Here is a 12646-nt window from a genome sequence, read left to right on the forward strand (position 1 = left end):
AAAACAAGCAGCACTGGCTGTTTGCACTGAACAATGTCTCTAGTGTTGAATAACCACTTGCAGCCCAGCTGGGCACAAATGAATACTGAACACACAAAAACATATACACAAGCACATGCGAGTGGCTTTTAGGAAGGCCTCCCATGTTTCTTTGTGGCAAACCACCGTGATGGCCCAGTCTAAACCCAACCCAGAGCATAGCCTCAGGAACCACAGAGGAATCCTGCAGTCAAAAAAGAGGTTGTTTTTGTCTAAAGCAAACAACCAAAAACACACATCATATCAGAATCTAGCTGTAGGAACATTTTGTAATACAAGATTGAAAGTATGTAAGTACTCAAGCACTTGATCTTTCTCTTTAACTCCTCAAAATAATGTCAAAACTGTATTACCTTTCCATTTCCTATTCTTCTAATATACTCTCTCTCTCTCTCTCTCTCTCTTTCTGTGGGGTCTGATAGGATCTCAGTGACCTCTGAGGTCAGGGGTGACAGTGCATTGCTCAGTGCCGCTCCTCAATCACCATCATAACTCCTCTCTTCTCCTCTCCTCTTCTGCAGGGAGTGTCATGGCTGGCATGGTACAGTCAGGACAGGACCACCTCCGCTAAACCTGAGCAGCCATCATTGTAAACCTTGAAAACAAGCGACTGCTGTAATAGTATTTTTCTCATTTATTTTGGGAAGATTATGATATTTTCATACATATCACACAAAGCCTTTAATTCTCACGGTTTGCAGTTTGTAATGTCACTGTAATGAAAATTTCAAATTTCAAATTCCAGCTTTTTCTTAGACGGGCCTCGTGGTTCAACTTCTATCTTGAGAATCACACTGACTCTCGGACAGGGATGTCACCTGAGTGACCATGGCAGCTGTTGACCTTTCACCCCGGTGCCTAACACTGTTGGGGTTGCAGAGAGCTGCATGTGGTCTCAGGCCACCGTGATGTACAGCTCCACTGAATTACACCCGTCCACCACGGTCCGTCTACCGGGCACATGTCTGCTTTGACACAAGGAATGTGGGGACTTCAGGGTTTTACTCACAGCATGGCAAAAGTGAAAGCAGCCACCAGCCATAGGAAGACAAAGTCACGGACCATGGACGAGTTCTTAAATAAGAAACAATGGCTATTTTTCCTCACGAATTTGACTTTCAGCAACAGGAACTCTCTCTGCGGTGAACTGCAACAGTTGTGCTACGGGGTGTTTGCGCCAGAAGACGGGGGAGGTCTTGACTCTGGTAGCAAGAGGAACTGGGCTCTGCCATTATAGGAACCAGTAAAACTGTGACAGACAGCTGAAAGAGAACCTCTCAACAACCAAAGCAACAGAAAACCTATCAAGTGTTGAAGAAATGGAGTTTGGAACCCTGACAGCCATTGAGAAGTGTTTTAGGAACTTCAAATACAATTCTATAATGTTTTTCATCCCTTCTGACTTCGTGTGTGAACGCCATATGTTGGAGGCACCAGCCAGATGTCAAACAGCTCTAGAAGGCCAGTGTTCTTTCTTCCATATATAATATAAGGTTTCTTACTGCAGCGGCTTGTAATTAAACAGTGTGGTGGCAGGGCTAAAAAAACCCGCGATGCTTCGTAGGAAACAATCGTAGTCACATTCCCTTTGTAATTAAGCAAAAGGCTGATCAAAAAGTATAGGTGACATCTTTATTGTAAGGCTGCGGCAAAGCCAGGGGATTGATATATGTGCAGGATCTTTGCTGGCACTGATCCTTGTGCAGTGTTACTGCTGCGTGTGTGTGTGTGTGTGTGTGTGTGGTTTGGTTTCCTGCTTCCATGCAGTGGCTGTCAGCAGCATTGGAACGGACACAGTGCTGGAGTGAAGGACAGAGAGTCTCTCAAAAGAGATACCGGTTAAAGAGAGACCGGCTAGCTGCCACTCAAAAACAGAGAGGACAGGGTGACGTTGTAACAGGTGTGGCGTACGGCTCACACACACGTACCGCTGCAGGCCTTTATATAGCAATAGGAGCGAACGGAGGTAAGGAGAAGGAGACGGGAGAAAAGGTCGAACCGCTCGGCGCGTAAATACGGGGGGTGGCGGCACGGCCCGAACGCAGACGTGCCGTCCAATGACCCTGAGGGTGGTTTGAGTGACCCTGAACCATGCTTGGACGTGCTTCTATAGTTACCCCTGACCTTTGACATCATATCAAAAGCTTGGCCCTGTCTGAGAGCGCTGGCATGGCTGATAACACGAACCAAGAAGGCTGCTTGTTCAGATTGGTAAAGAACGGGCCTGCCAGACAATAGCTGTTTCACACAGTTCTAAAGCCACAGTTAAATGTTTTAGCTCCCCTGTGTGTGTGTGTGTGTGTGTGTGTGTGTGTGTGTGTGTGTGTGTGTGTGTGTGTGTGTGTGTGTGTGTGAATATGCATATGCATATAAATTCAGAACAAATACCTATAGCCCTCATGTACCCTGGCTACACATTAACCCCCTCTCGACCTACAAACCCTACACAGGGGACAAGGGCACATCCTTTCTGGCTCTTATTACCATAAGAATTGGAGCACAGCCCTGAATAAGGACAAGAGCACCTACAGTTCTGCCCCACAGCAGCGGCTGGCTCAGGGAACAACACAGGCCCATTTCACACAACCACCAGGGGGCGGTACAGAGCCCACTTTACTGTAGCGTTCTCCATCTTCCCCTCGTGTCAGCTTCGTCCCTACAACACTGAGGTCTCCCCCCTGCATGTTCTTCAAGGTCTGGGTACAGGTGAACGCTGCAGAAGTCAGATTCAGCAAGGCCCATTGCTACGCTTGTCTCACATCGACAGTCTCACATCAACAGTCTCACATATACATGTCTCACATTGGCGTGCACACATCTACATGTCTCATATCTACAGTATCACATCTACATTGGTGTGCACACATTTACATGTCTCACATTTACATGTCTCAAATTTACATGTCTCACATCGACAGACTCACATCTACATGTCTCACATCTACATGTCTCACATTTGTGAGCACACATGTGCTAGAACTTGGTCTTAGCTTTAACCACCAAGCGAGTCCTGTAAGTCTTCAGTTTTCAGTTAATTTTTTTTTCTGCACACAGCAGAGCATTTAATCTTGAATTACACTCTTTCACATAAACACAATTTCTGTTAAACAGAATATTACAAGCTGCACAAAAATCGACTCGATACATATAAATGTATTTGTACCCAGTGATTATTAATTAAAAATATATATATTTTTAATAATTTTATTGTTTACATTTCAATATTTTTTATATATCTTGAGAAGAGGTTGTGTAGACAGTTAGACAGTCTACTTCAGTAAGAATAGCAAACTACTTCTACCAAGTAGTAGTACCAAGTCCCATGAGGTGAGATGACCTTGTGAAATTAAATGTGGAAAAAAAAAACATTTAATTATTAACCTTGTTGGTGTTAACATATTGTTTATAGTAATGCATTGAGTGAAACAGTGAAGCACAGGTAGCTGTGGTCACTGCAGAGAAATCTTTAGAGAACCGTAGACATGTCTGCGGGACACAGACTGTTGTCCAACAGCACATGCGTCTCCATGATAGAGGGAAGAGCCTCTGCTTGGAAACGCTCAGTCACAGACTTCCGTTTGTTCTCCACGGCTCCACACAGACTTTGCACACAGAATCTCTGGTTTCTTGGAATACCTCAGCGCTTTGCTTAAGAGGAAAGAAATGTACTGGCATTGCCTCAGAGCCATTAAACAGATCACACGAGATGCTACACGTTATTCTCTTAAGAAAAAGCTGAATTTATGGGCCCTACGTTTCAGAGTTGTCGGTTTAGCCTGAAACACCACAGGTTTCTTCCATGTGGTTCTGACGCTTGACTCAGGATTCTCCTGTGCTATCTTTCAGATAGTGGATTACATTTAACTTCGAATAGTAAAATGTGGTAGGAAAAGATCTGCTCTACTGTTTTTTTTTTTTTTTTTTTTTACCTTTTCTTGTGTTGTGTAGTCTCAAAGTCTCATATTTATTTTTTACGGTAACCCTTGTGAAGCCATTAACTTTCACTACCACCCAAGACATAGCTCCCAGTGAAATGCTCAATGTTCCTGAACCAAAACACGGGCAGGTGTTTTGCAGACACAAACAGATCAAGCCAACAGATGCTACTAGTAATTTCTCATTCAGTTCAGCAACAAATGTCTGTGGAAGCGTTTCTGGCATATTCTCAAACCACAAAAAACCACAAAATTTGTTTCTGTACCAAAACAATACAATAGTAAATCTGCTTGTGCAGGACTTTAACTAAACAAAAAAACACAGAAGACCTGAAAACCAAAACAATTAGCATGAAATTAAAGTAATATCAATTTTTTTTTTCAAACATTTTTAACACAAAAATGTAATTTTCCTCATTAGTTAAACTGCAGTAGTTCATTGTGGAGTTCGTTTCAAGGATTCATTAAAATGAAAATGTGTTCAAATAGATCTTTGTGTTGGAACTAAGTAGGGCCATTACACAGAAGTAGTTTCTGCAGTGATGTTATCACACCAGTTAAAACAGTACAGCAGAACAGAAACCACTGGAAAACCACTGCTGGATGTTTCTGCTTTTGCGGGATTATAATTTCAGTGCCGTAAATATCGACGAGTACACCAGCCGAGAAGGACAGCTTTACATCCACTAGCTTTCTCGTCACATCGTGGACTCGCTCTTCCAGCACGGACGCCATATATCAGATGAACACTGGCGCATGCGCACATTCATCACACGGAGAGCGCTCGCGACCGTCCGTCCTTGGTGAGCAACACTCCAGTACACTTTCACTAATCATCACAACGACGACTTAACTGCTCCCAAAGAGTGCACGGGCTAGCACGACTTCAGTCCAGCCTACGCAGCACAGTCTTCATAAACCCTCGCTGGAATGTTATAAGATGTTATAAAATGTTATCATTCTGGCAAAACGTCTAAGGGTATCCGGGAATTTAAGTGCCGAATCCCACAATCACACGCGAAGGACTCGCCACGAACTAAAGGAATTGAACAACGCATTTCATCAGACTCTTTCCTAAGTCACTCTGTCAATCTCTCTCTCTCTCTCTCTCTCTCTCTCTCTCTCTCTCTCTCTCTCTCTCTCTCTCTCTCTCACACACACACACACACACACACACACACACACACACACACACACACACACACACACACACACACACATCTCATCCCTGTGTTGGGGTGACAAATCTTCCTCATCCATCAATGGCAGCTTGTGTATATCCAGATCCACTTACATCAGTGCATTTCCATCCTCAGCCTGAGTCAAATAATGCATGAATAAAACAGTGTCTGTCATGCTGGTTAAATGGAAGATAACAGTGATAATTAGGACTGAAGCTACTCTACAAGTCAATTTAATTTGGCTATTAGAAAGTGGCTATTATGCAAAGAAAGTAATGCACGTGTCAGGCTGATGCTATACGTTTTGATGTCACTCAACAACACATCCATTCTTAGGGGAACATTTGATGTCTGAACTTCACTGATGCGTATGCTTATCATTATTCCGGCTATCAAAGCCAAACAAGGGTTAGCCCTCCACCTAGTGGATAAAATAGGAACTTACACAATATAAATTGATACAACTGGGTTGTCTGCGAGTCGGTTGAAAATGTATTAAATCGGGGGTCTAAGACAGATTTTTAAACTGTGCATTGGGTCATTGTGATTGGCCATCGGATCCTGGTAGTTTTGAGAAGTTAGGTGGTACTGAGCTTCCCGTGGACACTAAGACTATTGACAGCAACCTAGCTCCATGACAGCAAGCTGCAACCACTCCTTTATATTATATTATCTATCAACGTTTTTAAAATAATCTCCCTGACTAATTAGTTACACAAAAATACACAAAACATACACAAACAAAAGTGACTGCTTTAGCAACCCATGTATAAATGTACATTCATTGTTAGTGTTTTACTACTCTCACTGAAAAAGCTTTTTGTCCAAACAAGCTTTACTTGTTTAACACATCTCAAGAAACATCCAGCAGACATGCTGCCTTGGGAGTTTTACTTAATGATTCCACTAGGGGGAGGTAGAGGTAATGCATGAAGAACCGTAACGACAAACCTCTGCAGTCAACAAGGTCTCCTCCCTCCCATCATGGACACATGCTTGGGAAGAGTCTTACAATGGTGGCAACTCTTAGATTTTTTTGCCCAGTAGCTGAAAACCTGTTTTTTGTGGGTTGAAATGGCTTTCATAAGATTGTTAAACTTCTGCAGCGTTTGACCTGAAACAGTGGCAGACCGCAGTGCAAACAGACGACCAAAGTGATACAGTCACACGACACCCACGATCCACAAGTTGGACCCGTTACTATGAAAATGTGGGCGAGAAGAAGCAGGGAGTGGAGTGGGTGGATTAGTTTCTCATGTCACCCTGGCCCCGTTAATATTATCAGAGGATCACACAATGAACAGAGAAGAAAGGGAGGGAAGTGTAATCTCAATAGTGAAGTTTCTAGGTGGAGTAGGTGTGAGGACAAGGTGGGGGTACGTAGCAGTTCAGTTTGAATGTGTGAATAAGTGGAAGATGTGTTCTGAAGTCTCGCCACCTCAAAGAACCTCTAACAGGGCTAGAGGAGGTGGCTGAGGTACCGCAGCCCACGTTCAAACAGTAGCGTTGTAAACAAGGCCTTCCACTTCCTTCCAGGTGCCGCACAACTTACGTAGCGTTAGGCATAAATGTCACGGGGACGCCAGGAAAACGTGGCCCAGAAACGCACCAGGAGCTCTTCACCACCTGCTCCTCCCTCCTGTGGGCTGCTGCTTTCCTGTGGGAGGTGGAGCAGATTCAGACCACGGGTGGAGTAAGTCATGCTGCTCTCTATCATGCGTCTATGGAAGCAGGTGAAGATGGATGTGCAGGTTCTGGCCTTGTGGGGCCTCGTGGGGCCTCGGTAGGAGCGGAGGAACTGGTGAGCTTTCTTCACTAAGGAGGAAGTGCTCAGAAACCATGAGGTGCAGCTAACAGAGTTTCGAGCTCTGCTTAGACTGCAGTTACGCTGTAGTGCAGCATGTGAGGAGCTTGTGTCCTCCTGACGTCCACAGCAGTCTCCTTCGTCTCATGATGCTGTCGTCCACACACCTGGAGACTTCTATCTCATCCTCTCTCTTTAGTCTCCTCACTGGTAATGCAGTCCACTGCCATAGTGGCTTCATGATTTATACAGCACATTTCTATGTGGGTTCCAAATCACAAAGTGCTTTTCACTGAAACATGCCATCATAATTTAACCTACATTCATGAAATAGGTATTATAGTTATTACTTTGTAACATTTATGGATTCAATACTTGAAATGAGCTGTGTTGAGTTTGACACAGGATGTCACAATTTTACTTATTTTTAGGAGTTAGAATAAATAGTGTAAAATGTAAATGTGACACTTTTCTATTGTAATCTTTTTTCACTGCAATCGGTGCAGTTAGAAGACACACTAGTGATTACTAGGGGGCTGTGGTGCACACGTGCCCAGAGCGGTGGCCAGCCCTAGCCCGGTGCCTGGGGAGCAGCTGGGGTTAGGTGCCTTGCTCAAGGGCACCTCAGTCATGGGAATTGAACCCACGACCCTCTGATCACAAGACCAGTTCCCTAACCATCAGACCATGACTGTCATGAGAATATTTGAATTCAAGACACCACTGGTAATCTCTCACTACACAACTTTATAAAAAATATACAATAATTAACATTCATCTTAACATTCAAATATAAAAGTGACTCTGTTAACAATCTGCTTACATTGACTTTGACACCTGTTTTCCAGTTAAGAACCTTTAAAGAAAAACAGGAAGAAAGGACAGATACTCTGATATTGAGCATTAACACATGAATCATTGTTCATCTGCTTTACTCTGCCAGAACAGTTTCCTTCAAAGGAAATCAAGGGTAATACTTCCTGTTGAAGTGAAGAATTTGACACTACCAATATGACTCTGCTGATCCTGTTACACTGAGTAGTTCACTGTCTGTTCATTAAACAAGTCTCACAAGTGAAGATAAAAAAACAGGCCCAGTGAATGCAAATTAGTTTTTTTTTCATAGTTCCTGAATAACTTATGGACGTTCTGTTAAGTTAATTGAATCCCTGTTAGTTTTCAATTTACCCAGGGGTATAAAACACAGCAATTAGTCCTTAAACTACAGACCTACTGTTCAATTATATATTTAAAAAATATTTGATTCAGTACACTGGCAATAATGTAAAAGGTGTGTAGTGACATGAAGACTGACCTCACTACTGGAATACCAGGTCTTGAAAGCCATGCAATGCATATGAAAATAAAATTCAACTCAATTAAATTTGTATAGTGCTTTTTACAACAGGTGTCATCACAAAGAATACAGAAACATCCAGATCAATCAGAGTCCATTACATCACACATGCAACAGTGTGAAAGCGGGTAGCAGTAACATTAAGTGCTTCTAATATTTACAGCCCAGTGGAAATGACATTATGACACGCCAGAAACAAAATGCAGTCACGTGCAGTAGAGCTCCCACATGTGTGGTTGAAAGAGGAAACTGACAGAGGGGGTTGCCTGAGCTCACGAGGGTCTGAAACCTGATCTTTCATTAGTGGAGAAAAACCACAGAACAACCTGATGGTATTTTCAAGAGTCTTGTTTGCGGCGAGGGCTGAGGGTCTCCCTCTAGACACAGGCTCCGTCAGTCTGTCTGACGCTCCACCGAGGGGACTGGGGTTGTGCGGTGGTGTATGTCACACAGCCCATCCACCCTGCAAAGTGCAGCTAGGTTTGGATGCTAACGGTAACAACAGGAAACGTGTGGAAATGAAGCAACAGCTGAAAGGCCTCCCACACGCTCGAGCTGGGAGGAGCCGTGCGCCGTGTTAGTTACCGTCTGTTCTCTGAAACACAACCTTCCCCTGTACGAGCGAGAGGCCCGGGCATTCTGCCCACTACTTCTCATTTCTGCAATATGGAAAATTGTTATAATTGTTATTGTCTCACCGTTCATACAACTGTTCTCTCTCCACAGACATGACTTACATCTCTCTCCTTCACCCTCTCACCCAAGCTCACACAGAACGTCTTACCTACTAAGAACCTATAATGTCTCCCTCAACAAGCCTGGTTTAGGAAATTGTACATGGTAAACACTGCTAATTGGTTTTAAATCTCACTGCTATGGGTATTAAAACCCCCATTTACGACTCAACCACTAAAGTGCTGCTTCTGAAAGAATGACTCTCACCACTATGAAAACAGCAACAAAGAGAAGAGGGAAAAAAAGTGGTTTCTTTCATTTGAGCTCTTGGTCTACGTTTTGTTTGTGGGATCCTGGGGGCTTCCTGTCAGATGACTGGGGGACAGTAAGCCCCTTTAAAAGCACAACGCGCCAACACTGCAGCCCCGAATCTACACCAGCAACCCCTTTGTGCCAGAAAGGGTGCAGGGAGAGAATGGAGACTTCCTGTGCGCCACCCGGGGATGCGTCCGTGCGCGTGCGTGCGCGCGCGCTTTCTTTCACTTTACAAGAGCGGTTAACTCTCGTATACCATACTGCGTGAGGTGCACAGCTCGCTACGGTCTGCACCGAGGATTTCAGACGTTTGGCCTTAACGTCTGCAACACCCCGAGGACGGGTGGAGGGTGATCGCCAAAGTAACTCTGCATTGGCCGGAGTGCGCGCTGAGGTTTTCTTGATGCAAAAGGGTTGACGGAGAGGTGCAGGGTCTTCGGATTCGTGGATCAGCGGAGATGGGGACGTACTGTGTGCCCGCGACTACCCTCCTGCTGCTCATGTTGGGTAGGACCCTCTCAGAGCACCACTGCCACTGCAAAGGTGAGTTCAAAAGACCAGCAGCTTCTCCAAGGACATGTTGCAAGTTCTTGATTGTAACATTTCATATGTGAAAACAAATACATTTAAGGTGAAATACTTTTTTAAATAAAAATACCACATGATGGGCAAAAATAGGTGTCCTTTTTTGAAACTTGACACCCACAACTCTAGTCGCTAAGCTGAGGTAGAGGCTAATAACACACCATTAGATAAACATAAAGAATCAATTTTCGTAGTTATCGGCCTGTTTCATACAGGTAATGTTAAAAAGATATACTATAAAGTAGAAATGTTATAAAGTGTGTTTAACATTTTCTATTGATGCTGTTTGTTTAACAGTTAAATCAATAATCCGTATATTACCATTAACTTTAAGTTAATAGAGTTATGAACTTATGGAGTGATGTTTTTAAAGCAGGTACAAGATAAAGTCGATGTAACCACAAAGTTATTTTTCCAGGCTTCAGAAGAAGAAGGGCTGTTTAAGGTTACTGTGTTTTTCAGCATGAAAACCACTGGGACCGTCTATGAGTTGATGATTCAGGCTTTCCTTGCTTTCTACTTACAGTTTTATGCTCTGGGTCTGTGACGACATTTCTCCCCTGTACGCGCAGTCTATAACCGCAGTTGTGAGGCAGATAAATGCTACCGAACGCCATGTTTCAGAACAGTTCTGTGTAGGATGGGCTACTGTATTGTAGAATCTCGTTTCTTTACAAGAAGAGAATAGAACAAGAGGAAAAGAGTGTGCGTGAGAGATTCAAACGAAGCATCTCATAGCCATTTCCTGAAATCGCACAGTGATATTACTATTACATCAGAACACTGAAACCATGCAGCTCAAAGGGAGATGTATGGTTTCAAAGTGATGCATGTTGTGTAACTGAATGTGATTACAGACACTGTATTAATGGTGGCTTCAAGAGGTGAGAGGTTTTAAGAGCCACATGAAATGTTTTATAGGTGTCATTTCATATGAAAGCAGTTCCTTTACAGGCACACAAAGATTTTATTTTATTTAAGGGCAAAAAAATTGCAAAAAATGTTGGAGAAAGGTAACAGTAATTGTAACAGTAATTATTAAACTTTCGAACAGTTAAGATGATATCTCTGCATGTTTCTGTGAGACAGGCCACAGCTGTAAGAGGGGTTAATCTTAAACTCTCCTTAACAGGTGTTCAGCAGGTGGAACTGAAAAAAAGCAAATGTGTTTGAAAACCAAATGCACGTGAACTATTAGGCATTTTCAAATGCACTGACTACTGTTTTCTTTTGTCTTTTAGACAGCGTCCAAAATATTAAGCGAGTGTCGCTTCATGGCAACGTTACAGTTCCCTGTCCCAATTTCACAGCGCCTGAGATGAAATTTAAGTTGTTCAAGGGCTCATCCGAAATCGCAACTAATGTCGCCAATAAGTCGGCGGCGAATGATCTAAATGAATCCGGAGGACAAATCGCTCTAAGTGTAAACATGGTGAATAACAGGACGAACTTTGTCCTCAATGGCGTGACTATGGATTATACTGGGCTGTACACCTGCGAGGCGGAAATACTATACCCTCCTCCCTTCGGAATAGTGCTGGAGAAACCTCGGGCCCTCGTGATAGTTGACGGTGATGTATGATTTGAGTCATTCATTTATCACACGTATATGTTCATTTAAATCATTCTGAAATTGCCAATGCGAGCAAATTTCATTGGAAACAGCAAAGTCTGCCCGATTTACCATACGCTGACTCATATGTACATTGTGTTAACAGAACCCCAATCTCACGTCGTCCGGAGATCTGAGGTGCCCCTGTGGGTGGCTCTTGGAGTGCTTACGGCATATAGCGTAATAATCACTTACATTGCCTTAGCACTTAGGGTAAGTGTTCAAATTCCTTACCATAAGTAAAAACGTATCAAGATTTCACAGTTACAGACAATGATATTAATTTATGTAGTCAGACAGCCAACGCCTTTGCCAAAATCATATCTTTTTTTTACCACGAATATTTCGTTACATGATGTAATTGCTATTAAACTATTAACAGAACTGCTGTTGAACAACATCGTGGTTGGCAGTTTAGGTTTAGTGTACAAGTGTAACCGATTATATTTAACAGTGCAATAAAAGTTAGCTACCAACTAAATGCAAATATTGCAATGTCCGTATTTTCTTCCAAAACACGTCCTTCACTCTTGGCTTTCAGTCCCACGTAAGGAGAAAGGATGTGACAAGGCACGACTATATCAATATGAAGCCCAGGGCGCGACGACAGAAACAGGGCATCCTTCACCCGCCGCGGCTGAGCTGGTACACGGACCCCGCATCTCCGTCCTGTAACAAACACCCCTCCTAACACATTAAACGCCCAGCACACGCCCACCTGGGTCAAACCCCGAGAAAGCGAATAAACTCACTCTGTTGTTTTGTATTTCAGCAGAATATGTAGCAAAGCAGGCATGTTTTTTTTAGTGTGTCTTCCTGTAAACTCTTATGGTTTTCTGTGTATTCTCAGATAATAAACGTTAAGCTGAAACACCTACCTGAAAGCGTCTTTGGTTTGTGAGCCAAGACAGTGTTGTTCTAATGGGTGTTTGTGGTTAGAGATTTTGAGCCACATCTCTAAGATGTGGTCGCCACCACAGTGATTAAATAGACGCTCAGCGACCTGGACCTGCAGACACTTGCTCCGTCTGTATGCGACTCTCTCTCTCTCTCTCTCTTTCTCTCTCTCTCTCTCTCTCTCTCTCTTTCTTCGTTTTATAATTTTGTCCTCTGGTCGGCGACACAGGCCTCCAAAACTCCCTC

General features: G+C 43.3%; 1 protein-coding gene across 1 annotated transcript; it reads left to right on the top strand.

The window, feature by feature from the left end:
* Positions 1 to 1296: 1296 nt before the first annotated feature.
* Positions 1297 to 12378, top strand: LOC143484507 (T-cell-specific surface glycoprotein CD28). The gene is made up of 5 exons (XM_076983253.1): positions 1297 to 1500; positions 9043 to 9849; positions 11133 to 11462; positions 11610 to 11716; positions 12045 to 12378. The coding sequence occupies exons 2-5, from the start codon at positions 9765 to 9767 to the stop codon at positions 12192 to 12194; spliced, it is 672 nt and encodes a 223-aa protein (XP_076839368.1). The 5' UTR covers positions 1297 to 1500; positions 9043 to 9764; the 3' UTR covers positions 12195 to 12378.
* The last annotated feature ends 268 nt before the right edge of the window (positions 12379 to 12646 follow it).

This window comes from Brachyhypopomus gauderio, chromosome 20, assembly GCF_052324685.1.
Source record: "Brachyhypopomus gauderio isolate BG-103 chromosome 20, BGAUD_0.2, whole genome shotgun sequence".
Lineage (NCBI taxonomy): Eukaryota > Metazoa > Chordata > Actinopteri > Gymnotiformes > Hypopomidae > Brachyhypopomus > Brachyhypopomus gauderio.